The sequence below is a fragment of the Mobula hypostoma genome, chromosome 6 (assembly GCF_963921235.1).
Source record: "Mobula hypostoma chromosome 6, sMobHyp1.1, whole genome shotgun sequence".
Taxonomy (NCBI): Eukaryota; Metazoa; Chordata; class Chondrichthyes; order Myliobatiformes; family Myliobatidae; genus Mobula; species Mobula hypostoma.
The window spans coordinates 90981277-90998383 of record NC_086102.1 but is presented as its reverse complement, the minus strand read 5'-3'; the positions used below and the strand labels follow the sequence as shown (position 1 = coordinate 90998383).

Genomic DNA, 17107 nt, shown 5'->3' with positions numbered 1-17107 from the left:
TAATTTCTCCTTCAGCGCCTCCCATTTTCTCTAAACCAAAGATGTAGCCATGTGCACTTGCATGGGTCCCAGTTGTACCTGCCTTATTGTTGGCTACATGGAATAGTTTAAGTGTCTAGCTTATACCAGAATTACTCCTACATCAACTGCATCGGGGATGCTTCCTGCATCCATGTGGAACTTGTTGACTTCATCAACTTTGCCTCCAACTTCCACCTTGCCCTCAAATTTACCTAGTCCATTTACGACACGTCCCTCCCTTTTCTCGATGTCTCTGTCTCTGGAGACAGTTTATCTACTGATATTTTTTACAAACCCACTGATTCTCAAAGCGATACCTCTTCCCACCTTGTCACTTGTAAAAATGCCACTCCCTTGTCTTGGTTCCTCCGTCTTTGCTGCATCTACTCTCAGAATGAGGCTTTCCTTCCTTCACTATCAACGCTACCCTCACTTGCATCTCTTCCATTTCATACACGCCTTCCCTCACTCCATCCTCTTGCCATCTCACCAGGGATAGGGCTCCTCTTGTCCTTACCGACCACCCAGTAGCCTCTGCATCCAACACATAATTCTGTGTAAATTCTACCATCACCTGCAGGTTCCCACCTTAATACACATCTTTCCCTTCCCCACCCCCCACCCCACTTCCCGCTTTCCACAGGGATCACTCCCCGTGTAACTCCCTTGTCCATTCATCCCTCCCCACTGATCTCCCACCTGGAACTTATCCTTGCAAGCGAAACAAGTGTCATACTTGCCCCCTACACCTCCTCCCTCACTACCATTTAGGGCCCCAAACAGTCCTTTCAGGTGAGGTGGTACTTTACCTGTGAGTCTGTTGGGGTCATCTACTGTATCTGGTGCTCCCGGTGTGGTCTCCTGTATATTGGTGAGACCCAACTTAGATTAGGAGACCTACGTTCCTTCCACCAGAAAAAGCGGGATCTCCAGGTGGCCACTCACTTCAATTCTACTTCCCATTCCCATTCTAACATGTCAGTCCATGGGTTCCTCCACTGTTGCAATGAGGCCACACTCAGGTTGGAGGAGCAACACCTTACATTCCATCTGGGTAGTCTCCAACCTAATGGCATGAACATAAATTTCTTCAACTTCCATTAATAGCCTCCCCTCCACCATTCCCATTCCCATTCCTGATTCTCTCTCTCACTTCATCTCCTTACTTGCCCATCACTTCCCTCTTGTGCTCCTCACCCTTACTTTTCTACCATGGTTTTCAGTCCTCTCTGATCAGGATCCCCCTTCTCCAGCTCTTTATCTATTTCACCTATCAATTTCCCAGCTCTTTACTTCACTCCTTCTCCTCTCCTGGTTTCACCTATCACCTATCACCTTCCTCCTCTCCCCCCACCTTCTTGATCTAACTTCTCAGTCCTGATGAAGGGTCTTGGCCTGAAACATCAACTGTTTACTCTTTTCCATAGATGCTGCCTGGCCTGCTGAGTTCCTCCAGCATTTTGTGAATGTATCCAATATCTCTGTGGCCACTCTCTTTAAGCACCATAGGATGCAGAACATGAGTTCCAGGAGACTGGTCAGCCTTCAGTCACATTAATTTGCCTAGTACTTTTCCTCTCGTGATAATGATGATTTCAAATTCCTTTCCCTCCTCAACACACCAGATTTCCTAAAATTAATAGGATGTTTCTTGTGCTTTGTATTGTAAATACAGATACTTGTCATTACAGTTATAATTGGAAATGAGAACTAGAATTAAATTTATTATTACTGACTTAGATGATGTAAAATTTGTTTTAAAGACATAAAATTACTATAAATTGCAAAAATAAATAAACAGTGGAGAAAAAAGAAGGTATAGGGGCCTCAGGACTCGCACCACCAGGCTCAGGAACTGTTATTACTCCACAACCGCCTGGCTCTTGAATAAAAGGGAATAACTACTGTCACTTGCCTCGTCATTGAAATGTTCCTACAACCAATGATCTCGGTTTAAGGACTCTTTACCTCATAATCTCATGTTCTCATTATTTATTGCTATTTATTTATATTTGCATTTGCATAGTTTGTTGTCTCCTGCACTCTGGTTGATCTTGTTATAGTTACTATTCTATAGATTTGTCGAGTATGCCCACAAGAAAATTAATCTCAGGAGTCTAGCGTGGTGATGTATATAGTTTGATAATAAAATTTACTTTGAACTTTACTTTGAAAAAAGAAAGAATAACAAGATAGTGTTCATGAATTCATGGACCATTCAGAAATGTGATGACAGAGGGGAAGAAGCTTTCTGAATTGATGAGTGTGAGTCTTCAGGTTCCTGTATCTAGTGATAGATACCTCCTTTTTGAGGCACCAATGCTTGAAGATGTCCTCAGTGGTGGAGAGCATATAGTAGGCTGCAATAGTTAACCAATGTTTTCATACTTTGACGACCAAGATTTTTTAGTCATTTTATGGATTGGTTCCTTCCAGGATTTGTCTGATTTGTTGTTTTCAATGATGCCAATGATTATTATGGAGGAATTATGAATATCAAGGTTTATGAACAACATTCCCTTTTCCACTAAATGTCAGCGCTCTGAAGGCCAAAAGATTGTATTTGGTGATGACAGTGATTGGGTGGTGAAATTACTTTAGTATTGGCCATGGTTGGTATGGTTTCAGTGGGCAAAGGGTCTGTTTTTGCACTAAATGTCTCTAAGACTTTATGATTCCAACATGCAAACTCCATACAGACAGCGCCATGGGTCAGGATCAAACTCAAATTGAAGGAATTGTGAGGTTGCACTACCAAGTGATAGATCAGGGTAATATAATATGGGGAGTGAGCTGATCAAAGAGACAATTTACAGGACTTAAAGGAGATCTGTGTTAGTTGTGAAATAGAGTATATGAATTACTGGATGAAAAGGTAGATGGGTAGATTATTGTTTGCAGAAGATACAAATATTGATGATGTTATGTACAGTGTTTAAGACTATCCAAGGAGGTAGATCAGTTGTAGGTATGGAAGAAGTAGAAGCTATAGTCACATATTACTTTAGGAGATCAAATGTAAAGGAACAGGACACTGTTAATAGTATATTCTTTAAACAGCTTCAATTGTACCGTTGCCTAAGAAGGCAGTGGTAACCTGCCTCGATGACTATCATCCAGTAGCACTTGCATGCACTGTGATGAAGTGCTTTGAGAGGTTGGTGCTGAAAGATATCAACTACTACCTGAGAACTACTCCAATTTGCCTACCAGCCAGCACAACAGGTTCATGGCAGGTGCCATTTCCTTGGTCTTGAGTGAGGCTCTTGACTCAACCCTGGAACATCTGGACAGCAAAGATGCGTACATCAAGATGCTCTATATCGACTATGGCTAGGCATTCAATGCTATCATCTCCTCAGAACTAACTAATAAGCCTCAAGACCTTGGCTTCAATAACTCTTTGTGAAATTGGATCCTTGGTTTCCTCACTTGCAGATCCCAGTCAGTTCAGATTGGCAACACCATCTCCTCCATGATCTCCATCAGCACAGATGCTTAGCTCCCTGTTCTACTCACTTTATACTCATTGGGGGGGGGGGATCAGAGATAGAGAGGTTCAGTAACTTTAAATTCCTCTGTGTTTCTGAAGATTCAGCATGACACCTAAAACTCTGACAAACTTTTATAGATGTGTGGTGAAGAGTATATTGACTGGTTGCATCACAACCTGGTATCTAAACACCAATGCTCTTGAATGGAAAATCTTACAAAAAGTAGTGGATGCAGCCTAGTCCATCATGGGTAAAGGCCTTCCTACCACTAGGCATATTAACACGAGGCACTATTACAGGAAAGCAGCATCCGTCATCAAGGATCCCCACCACCCAAGCCATTATCTCTTCTCATTGCTGCCATCAGGAAGAAGGTGCAGAACCTCAGGACCCCCTCCACCAGTTTCAGGAACAGTTATTACCCTATCACTGAACTGTTCCCACAATCCATGGACTCACGTTTAAGGACTCTTCATCTCATGTTCTCGATATTTATTGCTTGCTTACTTGCTTATTTATTTATTTTGTATTTCCACAGTTTCTTGTCTATTGTACATTGGTTGTTCGTCGTTGAGTGCAGTCTTTCATTGATTCTATATTGTTTCTTGCATTTACTGGGTATGCCCGCAAGAAAGCAAATCTCAGGGTTGTATATGGTGACATATATGTACTTTGATAATAAATTTGCTTTGAACTTTGAGCAGCATTGACGTCCAGAGGAACCTTGGGACCTTGCAGAGGGACATAGGAGAATGGGCAAAGAAGTGGCAGATGGAATACAGTGTCACTAATGTGAGGCAGAAATGATTTGTTGCACATTTGATTAATTAGTTTGGCACAACATCATGCACCACAAGGCCTGTTGTTGTGTGGTATTGTTTATTTATTTAAACATACGGCACAATAGCAGGCTGTTGTGGCCAAACAAACCCCCAATACCCAATTACATCGGCGTGTCCAATTAACCTGCTAACCTATTTGTCTTCGGACTGCGGGAAGAAACCAGAGCACCTGGAGGAAACTCACATAGTTGCGGGGAGAACACACAAATTTATTACAGACAATGGTGGAATATTCCATGTTTTTTGTCTGCATTGGGTTCCCACTGCTGATCCTGGATCTGCTCCCCCTGCTCACTTTAAATACTGCTGCTCCCAAATGATAACGCCGTGGTTCGGTGACTGCCCAGTACCTGGCACTACCTAGAAATGTGTTGTACAGGGAACGATGCTATCATTGTGAGACTGACACAGAAATTTAATCGTGTACACATGCACAAATTTTGATAAGTTCTGTGTCACATTTCTGCATTGCCACAATTTGACCTAGAAACATTAAAAATTATGTTTTGTGGAATTTATGCAAACTTCCTGGGGGTGTGGTGGTGTCAAAAAATGGACCTACATATGTAGATTTCTGGTCCAATAAATCTTCAGCTTGTTTGTCATTACTGATACAACTTGAAGTGTTTAACATCACTGTCAATGCTGTTTGATATTATTTGTATCATTGAAGTTTTACTTTGAAGTCTCGCCGACTCACAAGCTGAATTTTCAGCTTTTGAAGGGTTCTGGGAGCTTTCTGAGCAAGTCATTTTTGCCAAAATTTTTAATGACTGTTCTATACTTTGATGGGTGTTACAAGCCTGGAGATGTGTACTCCATCATCGTGTGAGGAATTTCAAGATTTATTTTTTTCTTAAATCCCCAAAAGGGTTTAAAACAAACTAGATCAGTTTCTCAGCTATATAATAGCAATTGTACTTTGCTATTGTTAGTTCCAAGCAATCCCTTCAAAAGGTAGATGCTGTGAACAACAGAAGCTATTGCTCAGTAGTTGATGGTTATTCATTGTGTTGGAATAAATATTTCTTGAGTTATTAAAAATTAAAATCCAGATGGCAGAAATCTGAAATGAAACGAGAGCACTCTTAAGTGTTTGTTTTCTTTCTCTCAAAATCAGATGATTATGGGTCTAGACCTCATTCTTTAGATCTGAACACAGAAAGAACAGAGTTCTAGATCAGTGCTGAGTGAGTTCTGCAGTCAAGTATGTCACCTCTTAGCAGGTATTAAGCTGTGACCCTGACAGTCCTAGGCCAGGAAGTCCTTACTGGCAGCTTAGGCAAAATTTATCCCTCATCTAACCAGCTGAAATCATTATTTGCATGTTCCTGTTTTATAAGCTTACCCTGACTTCATATTGGCATAGATGTGTTCTATACATCATAGCAGTTCCTAAATGTCAGATAAATTAATTTGACCTTAAAGCACTTTGTATCTTTTGGAGGTTGTTAAAATAGGAAAATAAATGTAACATACTTTTTATTTTTCTGATATGCATATACTTATAAAAATTCCAACACATCATGAGTAAGTGTACCCTTTTCTCTGTCCAGATAATTATTGTATCACATTTGCCTCAGGATCATATGCAAAATGTTTAGAGTCTTAATACATTGCATAGAACTGTGACTAAAATCATACTTTTATAATGGTTTCCCTGTGACAATTTGCCAAAAAAGGTCATCGTTAATAAACAGTGCACCATCTCGTTCATCTTGAAAAATAGCAAAGGAACTCATAGTAAATATTTAATAGAACTATATACTTCAAAACAGTTTCAGAACTATTTTGAACAGATATATTCTTGAGGCTGTATATAATTCCCTTCTCCCTGTAAAAGCATAAACAGTGGTGCATAGAGAAAGGTTTTGCTCAGCAAAGGGTATCATCAAGTGGTTTTAGAATTTTCGAGATATGTTTTAGTCAGGATATAGCATTCATTCCCAAAAGAGAGCTAAGCACAAGTGATGCAAGGTGTATTTTGGCAAACTAAGTGCCAGTTTGATATCCAATTTACTGTCTCTTGTACCAGATAAAAGATTCTGTCTATGCATTTCAGGGAATCGTTTGGTTTGATCTGAATAAGCAAGAGCTCAGCATTAATGATTAATGAGTGCTGCTCTTGCATTTGCTCAGTTCTCAGTGGTATCCACCCATGTTCCTATCCCACCACTGCAAAAAGACAGAAGACCACCTTGTCAGACAGAACAAAGAACACACAATTATTTAATTTCTCTTGCATCAAAGCACCATAAAGCTGTGTTTTATGAATGACTTACATGGACAGTTTACATTTTCAAAAGTGTTTTATTTTTATTTCCTTGCTCTGCTTAATGGAGGAATGTGTTTCAGGTAATTACACCATTCAGGAGACTAATTCTTTGTGCCGAGAATCGAAAAGAGATGGAAGACTGGATCTCTTCATTAAAATCTGTACAAAGTAGAGAACACTACGAGGTAAGCTTCCAATATCGGTGTTTCTATTACTGTGTTTAGAATCCCTGCAATGAACACCAAATGAGAGGATAACTTCACACCGTGCATCATAGAAAATACTACATGACAGTTTGCTTGAGGGCAATCGTCCAGCATCTCCCTGGCCATGAACTGAGAATGATTTAATCTGTTTTCTTTATTTCTGAAATTGCCTTTATTTTATTAAGGCTGCACATGGTTGTGTAATTGAATTGGAACCGAAGCCTGCTGATTGAGAGAACAGATGGCAGACTCATTCTCTGAGGCAAGTGCAAGTCATCAGTGATGATCCCAGTTCCCTTTCTCCCCCAGAGCTGATTCTCCGATCCAGGGAACCTGGAATATTAGGAGTGCTGTGAATTTGATTCATTGAGCTGCACCACCCATTCTGCAGTCATATTTTGATGAATTTAATCAATATTTAAAAATGTGTTTAAATTGAATATCTACATAAACCCCATGTTAATGTTCATAGCAGGCAGGTGGGTTGAGTTCGGTACCGATCAGCCATAACCTGAGTTATGAGACAATGATTTACTGAATGACTTTCTCTGTTCCATTGCAGGGTATTGTTTTGCTTCAAGTGCAGCAAAGTTCTGAGAAGTGGGGCATTTCTAGAGTCTAGTTGAAGGAATGCTGTCCACTTAATAGGTTATAGTAACAAGTGACTACGTAATCAGTTAATAGCTGTGAAAATCTTTAGATCTTTAGTAGGAGAATTTGCACTATTTCTCACTTTTTGCAAGTCATACCACCAGTACTACGTAGGATTTAATTATTGTCAGACCCGCAGGAATTTCTTTCCTCTTCTTCCACTCGACCTCTTGATTTTTTGTAATGACAGGGGTGGACAAGTGATTTGCATGAAAAGGAGCAAAACTCTTCTTTATATAGGTTTTGCAATCTTGCCACTTGACAGGAATATGCATCAGAAATTTGGGTACGAAAGGCTAGGACGTGTGAATTGCTGGACTTGCATCTATATCCAGAAATACTTGTAATCCCATATATCTTGTTAGAAATAAAGAACTCTGCATTTCAGCAGAAGATTCTAAAATTTACTGGGATTTCATTGTTTAGTAATAGAAATGTTCATTTGTACTGAACCAATGTCTAAAAGGAAACTTTATGGGAAATAAATTATTGAGGGATACGAGAGACTGCAAATGCTGGAATCTGGAATTTATTGCACAAAGAGACTGCTGGGAGAATTCAGTGGGTCAGACATTTGTGGAGGGAAATGGGCAGTTGACATTTTGATCGAGACCCTTCATCATTCAATGAAGGGCCTCCACCTTAAATATTGACTGTCTATTTCCCTCCACTGGTTCTGCCCGACCCAGTGAGTTCCTCCAGCAGTTTGTTTTAATTTGGCAGTAAATTATTAGGTAAGTGAATGTGAATTATAAAATACCAGTTTATGGTTATTTTAAAGTAAGGTAGTTCCTAAGAATCCTCATGACATTTACCTTCCTAAGAACCCTTGTGATATGGATAGTCATGTTACAGGAGAATAGGCTATAATTGCCTTCAAAGCACAGACTTAAACAGATTTTCCAGATCATGCTGTAACCAATATGGCATATGTAATGGAAACAGCGTTCCCTAATCCATCAATCTTATTATAACCAATTCACATAATGGAAACACCCATTACTGCCACACTACATGTATACTATGAGAGATTTTTGTGGAGATTTCTGCTGTTAAACAGACCTGTTTTCTTCCCTTCACTAGACGGCACAGTTTAATGTGGAGCATTTCTCAGGAATGCATAACTGGTATGCCTGCTCCCATGCTCGCCCTACATTCTGTAATGTTTGCCGGGAAAGCCTATCTGGTGTCACCTCTCATGGACTCTCCTGCGAAGGTAAAGAGCTTGCGATCAACAGAGCTTCAATGAAATATACTGAAGCACTTTATAACCATTTGTTGCTTTAACCCAGAGGTTTCCCATTTGTGCACCCTGTGCCCATTAATCCAGGCCAGATCTCACGCCAGCTGTTTTATTCACTTTTAATGTATTAACTGTGTCATCCTCTTTGAATGTTAAGGCTTGGGATGTCAATGAGCTGTTGCCTCATTGTTGGATAAATGTTGAATCAGATCATTAAGATTTCTGACAGAATTTACAGCATAGGAGAAAGCCAGTCAGGTCGATACCAAAGCTAAGTTCCACACAATCTTTCTCCTTTATACTTCATCTTATCTTACCCGAATATTCTTTTTCCCATATAGGGGATAACCTTTTTTCCATGGTCGGCTTAAGGTGAAGGAAGGAGCTTTAAAGGGGTTTTGAGGGGAAAATCTTTTACACATGAAGTGGGTGATATGTTGAACACACTGACACAGGAGCTGATATTATCCAATATAATCACTACATGTGGGGGCATTTAGATAAGCATATATACTCAGTACAAGGAAATGGGATTAGTGTAGATGGGCGAAAGATTTGCATGGACATGGATGGAACGGGTAATTTCACAGCTGTATGGCCGACTCCAGTGGTGTTTTATTTTCCTGGAGGTTTGAGGACTAATCTGATCAGTCTTTTATTAAAAATAGTAATTTTTCAGTTCTGGTATCATGCTTATTTTCTTGTACATTCAGCACTGGATGACAAAAGTTTAATAATTAAGAAATGGATGACCGCGGAGGTGCATGCGCTGCTGAGGACCCATGACTCTGCCTTCAGAGCAGGCGACAGGCAGCCCAAACAACAGCGAGGGCCAAACTGTCCCGGGCCATCAGAGAGGCAAAGCGTGCACACACCCAGCGAATCCACAGCCACTTCCAGGACAGCGGCGACCTGCGGTGCACGTGGAAGGGCATTCAGGACATCACCAACTACAAGACAACACCACCTGCCTGTGCTGGTGATGCCTCCCTCCCAGACGTGTTGAACAACTTCTACGCTCGTTTTGAGGCGGAAAACAACGTGGCGGTGAGGAAGACTACCCCTCCTCCAAATGACAAGGTTCTGTGTCTTACCATGGCCAACGTGAGGAGAACCCTGTGCGGGGTCAACCCACGGAAGGCTGCTGGACCAGACAATATTCCTGGCAGAGTGCTTAGAGGATGTGCAGACTAGCTAGCAGAGATTTTCACTGACATCTTCAACATCTCCCTGAGCAGCGCCATCATTCCTACGTGCTTCAAGGCCACCACCATCGTCTCTGTGCCGAAGAAGTCTTCAGTGTCCTGCCTCAACGACTACCGTCCCGTTGCACTCACATCCATCATCATGAAGTGTTTCGAGAGGCTTGTCATGAGGCACATCAAGACCCTGCTGCCCCCCTCACTGGACACCCTGCAGATCGTGTACCGTCCCAACCGTTCAACAGACGACACCATTGCCATCACCCTCCACCTGGCCTTAACCCACCTTGACAAAAAGGACACATATGTTCAAATATTGTTCATAGACTTCAGTTCAGCATTCAACACAATCATTCCTCAGAAACTGATTGGAAAGCTGAGTCTACTGGGCCTGAACACCTCCCTCTGTAACTGGATCCTGGACTTCCTGACTGGGAGACCTCAGTCAGTCCGGATTGGAAGCAGCATCTGCAACACCATCACACTGAGCACGGGGGCCCCCCAGGGCTGTGTGCTCAGTCCACTGCTGTTCACTCTGCTGCAACACACAGCTCGAACCACATCATCAAGTTCGCCGATGACACGACCGTGGTGGGGCTCAGCAGCAAGAACGATGAGTCAGCATACAGAGAGGAGGTGCAGCGGCTAACAGACTGGTGCAGAGCCAACAACCTGTCTCTGAATGTGCACAAAACAAAAGAGATGGTTATTGACTTCAGGAGGAGACAGAGCGACCACTCTCCACTGAACATCGACGACTCCTCCGTAGAGATCGTTAAGAGCACCAAATTTCTTGTTCACCTGATCCCTCAACACCAGCTTCATAGCAAAGAAAGCCCAGCAGCATCTCTACTTTGTGTGAAAGCTGAGTAAAGTCCATCTCCCAGCCCCCATCCTCACCACATTCTACAGAGGTTGTATTGAGAGCATCCTGAGCAGCTGCATCACTGCCTGGTTCGGAAATTGCACCATCTCAAATTGCAAGACCCTGCAGCGGATAGTGAGGTCAGCTGAGAAGATCATCGGGGTCTCTCTTCCCACCATTACAGAGATTTACACCACACACTGCATCCGTAAAGCAAACAGCATTATGAAGGACCCCACACATCCTTCATATAAACCCTTCTCCCTCCTGCCATCTGGCAAAACACACCGAAGTATTCGGGCTCTCATGACCAGACTATGTAACAGTTTCTTCCCCCAAGCCATCAGACTCCTCAATACCCAGAGCCTGGACTGACACCAACCTACTGCCCTCTACTGTGCTTATTGTCTTGTTTATTATTTATTGTAAAGCCTGCACTGCTTTGTGCACTTTATGCAGTCCTGGGTAGGTCTGTAGTCTAGTGTAGTTTCTGTGTTGTTTTACGTAGTTCAGTATAGTTTTTGTATTGTTTCATGTAGCACCATGGTCCTGAAAAAGGTTGTCTCGTTTTTACTGTGTACTGTACCAGCAGTTATGGTCGAAATGACAATAAAAAGTGACTTGACTTGACTTGACTTGAAACCCTATTGAATCAGTGTAACTAAAATAAGATTCATTGGAACCCATTGGCGACATAGGATCAAACTGTGAACAAATATCCCTTGAAGTAACTTAGAACCCACCTATGTGACCCATGGAGTCACAGGCTTCTGATTGATATTACACCAGAAAATCTTTTAGAGATTACTGTGTCATTTCTTGACAAGTGTGAAAGGGCAAAAGTACATGGGCACATCAGCGGAATTGAGTTTTAATGATTTTTGTCAAGAGTGAGGAAACAATTTGTATCAAGTGAGCTAGCTTGATTCCTGATATCTTATAACTTTTAGCTATTATGACTGCACATCCATAGCCTGCAGTGATGCGTGTGAATCACGATCTCTACAGTAGACTTGTTTAGTTCTGTTTCTCACTTGTAGTTATTCCTGGATTCAAGAATATTATTTTCATTCCTGCAAAATACTGCCATTTTTTTAGTGTTAGTATCAGCTTGATGTACTTTCTAAAACAGAAGATCATAAGCAAGTAGATCCTATTCCTTGGTCCTGAGCAAGAAATCTCTACCAGCATTCCAGTTTCGTACCAAGGGTGTGTATAGCATTGACTGAGCATCAATCTGCATGTTTCCTTTGAGAACTTATTGCAGTGTCCTATACAACATTCATTCCACCACCAAAGGATCATCTTGTGTTTTGGTTGCCATTTTGTACAAGTTAATACAGAGCATGCATTTCTTGTGTCCTACAGTGTAAAAGTCATAGGCTGAAGTGCCTTATAAAATGCAAAATGTCAGTCACATTGTTTTCTGAATGTCCAAGCTAGAATCTCTCTTTCTTCTAATCTCCTGTAAGTGCAGGTCCTGAGCCATCAAACTCTTCTCATATACATTAACCCTCTCATTCCTGGAATCCTTCTCTTCAGGACCTTCTCCAATGTCAGCATCTTTTGTTACATAAGGAGCCCAAAGCTGTTCACGATACACCAAGTGCAGCCTGACCGATTCCTGATTTCAACCAATGTTGAAATGCTCAGCATCACATTCTAATCTTCTCTAAATGAATGCTAACATTGCATTTGCTTTCCTCACCAACGAATAAACCTGCAAATTAACCTTTAGGGAATCCCACACGAGGACTCCCAAGTCCCTTTGCACCTTGGAGTTTTGAATTTTTTCTCCATTTAGAAAGAGTCTACACCTTTATTCGGTGTTGGGACCACTTCTTTTTACGTTGTATCTCAATGATTTAGTTGATGGAATAGATAGCTTTGTTGCCAAATTTGCAGATGATACAAAGACTGGTGGAGGGGCAGGTAGTATTGAGAAAACAGGAAGGCTGCAGAATGACTTGGACAGATGAGGAGCATGGACAAGAAAGTGGCAAATGAAATACCATGTTGGAAAATACATGGTCAGACACTTTGGTAGAAGAAATAAATCTACAGACTTTTCTAAACAGGGAGAAAATCCAAAAATTTGAGATGCAAAGGGACTTGGGAGTCCTTGTGCGGAACACTCTAAAGGTTAACTTGCAGATAGAGTCGGTGATGAGGAAGGCAAATGCAATGTTAGCATTCATTTAAAGAGGTCTTGAATATATGAGCAGGGATGTGATACTGAGGCTTCATAAGGCACTGGTGAGGCCTCACCTTGAGTATTATGAACTGCTCTGGGATACTCATCAGAGAGAAGATGTGCTGGCACTGGAGAGGTTCAGAGGAGGTTCAGAAGGATGATCAGGAATGAAAGGGTTACGAGGAATTTTTTGGAAGCTCTGGGTTTGTACTTGCTGGGATTTAGAAGGATGATGGGGGATCTCATTGTGTAGGCCTTTCAACATTCAAAAGTTTTCGGAGTAGATGTGGAAAGGATGTTTCCCATGGTGGGGGAGTCTAGGACGAGGGGGCACAGCCTCAGGATAGAGAGGCATCCATTTAAAACAGAGATGCAGAGAAATTTCTTCTGCCAGAGGGTGGTGAATTTGTGGAATTTGTTGCCACATGCAGCTGTGGAAGCCAGGTCATTGAGTGTATTTAAGGCAGAGCTTGATAGGTTCTTGATTGGACACAGCATCAAAGATTATGGGGAGAAGGCCGGGGAGTGGGGCTGAGGAGGGGAAAATCGGATCAGCCATGATTGAATGGCAGAGTGGACGTGATGGGCCAAATGACCTGCTTCTGCTCCTACGTCTAATGGTCTTATGGTCTTATTCCTTCTCTCAAAGTACATGACCGTACACTTCCCTGTACTATATTCCATCTCCCATTTCTTCACCCATTCTCCCAATCTGTCTTAGTCCTTTTGCAGGCTCACTGCTTCCTCAACACTACCTGTCCTTCCACCTATCGTAATATCATCCGCAAACTTGACTACAAAGCCATCAATTCCATCATCCAAATCTTTGGTATATAATGTGAAAAGAAGTGGTCCCAACACTGACTCCTGTAGAACACCACTAGCCACCGCTAGCCAACCAGGATAGGCCCCCTTTATACCCACTCTTTGCCTCCTGCCAGTCAGCCAATCTTCCATCCATGCTGGTATGTTTCCTGTAATACTATGGGCTCTTGCTTTGTTAAGCTGTCTCATGTGCAGCACCTTGTCAAAGACCTTCTAAAAATCAAGTATACAATACCCACTGACTCTTCTTTGTCCATCCTGCTTGTTATTTCCGCAAATAATTCTAATAGATTTGTAAGACAAGATTTCTCCTTAAGGAAAGCATACTGACTTTGACCTATTAAATCATGTCCTTCCAAGTTCCCTGAAACCTCTTCCTTAATAATGGACTCCAACATCTTACCAACTACTGAGGTCAGGCCAATTGGCCTATAATCCTATAATTTCCTGGCTTTTGCACCCCCCCCCCCACTTTCTTAAGGAATGGAGTGACATTTGCAATTTCCCAGTCCTCTGGAACCATTCCAGAATCTAATGATTCTTGAAAGCTCATTACTAATGCCTCCATGACCTTTGCAGCTACGTCTTTCAGATCTCTGGGGTGTTGTCCATTTGGTCCAGGTGACTTATCTACCTTAACACCTTTCAGCTTCCCAAACACCATCTCCTTAGCAATAGAAATTGCACTCACTTCTGCCCCCTTACATTCTTGAATATGTGGCATACTGCTAGTGGCTTCCATTGTGAAGACTGACGCAAAATACATATTACGATTTAAGATTGTTTAGTGTCATTTTGAGTACCCAAGTGTAAAGGAGAACGAAATAGTTGTTACTCCGGATCTGATGCACACAAAAAACACAAAGGTTAAAGAGCCCAATAACAATAAAAAACACAGTAAATATAAATAGATAAGATAGATTATGTACATTGATTTTATGTCCATAAAGTGATACTAGTCCGTACATAAGATGACTGCTAGGAAATAATAAAGTAGTGGTGGAGTTAATGGGTAGAGATGTTAACTATTTTTGGGTCTAGTGGTCCTGGCGTGGATACTACATAGCCACCTCCAGGATGGGAGTGGGACAAACGGTCCATGAGCAGGGTGGATGGGATCCTTCATGATGTTACTGGTTCTTTTCCAGCATCTTTCTCCATATATATGTTCATGATGGCGACATTAAGTGGAGTGACCTTTGCTATCCAGTATAACAGTTTGTCAGAACTTCCAGAATCCAGTGATTTTTGAAAGATCACTACTGATGCCTGCACAATCTCTTCAGCTCTCTCTTTCAGAACCCTGAGGTGTACTCCATCTGGTCTGGCTGATTTATCTACCTTCAGCCCTTTCAGCTTCCCAAGCACCTTCACCTTACTAATAGCAACTGCATTCTCTTCTGCCCCCTGGCACTCTCGAATTTCTGGCATACTGCTGATGCCTTCCACAGTGAAGACTGTCATAGCATATTTAATGAGTTCATCCACCCTTTCTTTGTTCTCCATTGCTATCTCTCCAGTGGTTAGATATCCACTTTGTTTCTCTTTTACTCTCTCTATATCCGAAGTACACAATTCATTAGAGTTTCATAACATGAAAATTCAGTCACCAAATAAGCCAATGTTTTCCACAACAACTGAGGCATTTTCAATTTGTTCCTCCAAAGGTTTGATTTTAGTTACCCCTCCTCAGGTTATTGATGGTATGTGTGTATGGCAGCTTCATCCGGAAAGTCTGTCAGAATTAATTGCATCACACCAGGAGGGATATAATTCTTTTGAAGAATCTTCAATCAAATTAAATAATTCAATTTGCTTTTAAGACCCATGTCTATATGCTAACTGACAAAATCATCAGTGACATTATTATTTGAAGATGAGTGTGACACCATCAGTCAGCTTTCAACCCATGACAATAGGAATCACTGTGACAGGGAGTTGACTGTTTGATTTAATGACGTGGAAAGAGGATTCGATGGAGATAATTAAATGGCAAAATGTTTAATTCCTGCCTGTTCTACATTGACAAAATTTGCATTGGAAATAAAGATGAAAACTCACTGTGTTAGCTGAGAATGTTTTTTAATTTTGAAAAGTTTGGAATGTTAATGAGAGTTACTGCTCATCTGACATGGGCATATTTATTATTTTGCATACACTAGGAAAAAATGCAGCTAATTTTCTTGTCAGCTATATTAAATCTGCATCAGCATTGGGAAATTCATGTTAAATTGAGCACTGTGATATGGCATTTAAGCATTGCTCACTCACAACTCCTGAGCCCTGTTTCATTCCCAGATACTCATTTCAGGGAGGTATCACCGCCATTTCAGGGAGGTAGCACACCCCCCCACCGTCGACCTCCAAGGGTGTATGTAATACTTTGTTTAGTGATTTTGTCTAATCTGTAAACCAAGTTAGGTATTTGCTGCAAATGTGACATTAAAATATGTAAACAACAGGAATTCTGCAGATGCTGGAAATTCAAGCGACACACATCAAAGTTGCTGGTGAACGCAGCAGGTCAGGCAGCATCTCTAGGAAGAGGTACAGTCGACGTTTCAGGCCGAGACCCTTCGTCAGGAGTTGATTAAAATATGTACTTATATTATCATGTTTATTCTATTACAACTTTAAGCAAGTCTGCAGCGAGTTTGGCCTCATCACGTAGGACATCAATAGCGTAGCTCCTTAGCAGGCAGCCAGCTAGTTTAAATAACCTTAGCTATGCTGTAATGACACCTGTTAAACTCACCTCAACATGTCTTTTACATTTTAACCCACCATGGGCAATAGAAAAGTCACTGTTGCAAACAGTGCAGTGAGCAACACTGTCATTATTTTTGAGTTCGACTGTAAAGCCCGCCCACAGAGAAAACTGATAGGTCTACTTAGCAGGGGTCCCCAACCTTTTTTGCACCGCAGACTGGTTTAGTATTGACAATATTCTTGCGGACCGGCCGACCGGGGGGCGGGGGGGGGGGGCTGTTAATCACAACCAGAATATAGGTGATAAGTCAATAGCATCATAACATTTTAAATAATGTTTGGATATTAAACACACAGCGCGTATTTTATATGAACATATAAAATCATTGCAACACATGAATATCGCTGAATCAGTGCGAGCCCTGGGCTTGTTTTCCTGCAACAAGACGGTCCCATCAAGGAGTGAGAGGAGACAGCGATATTTGAAGGGGGTTCCTTATGTCCAGTCTATTCCGCAATTTGGTTTTCGTTGCATTCATTGCAGAAAACTCCGCTTCGCAGCGATACGATGTTGGAAATG

General features: G+C 41.6%; 1 protein-coding gene across 4 annotated transcripts in view; it reads left to right on the top strand.

Annotated features, from left to right (window-relative positions):
- The window catches only part of dgkh (diacylglycerol kinase, eta), a 502553-nt gene that overhangs the window by 292626 nt on the left and 192820 nt on the right, over window positions 1–17107 (top strand). For all 4 annotated transcript variants that reach the window (XM_063051189.1, XM_063051190.1, XM_063051191.1 and 1 more), the window contains 2 exons: window positions 6713–6817; window positions 8573–8705. In XM_063051189.1, the coding sequence (XP_062907259.1) occupies window positions 6713–6817; window positions 8573–8705 (238 nt within the window). The remainder of the gene's footprint in view (window positions 1–6712; window positions 6818–8572; window positions 8706–17107) is intronic.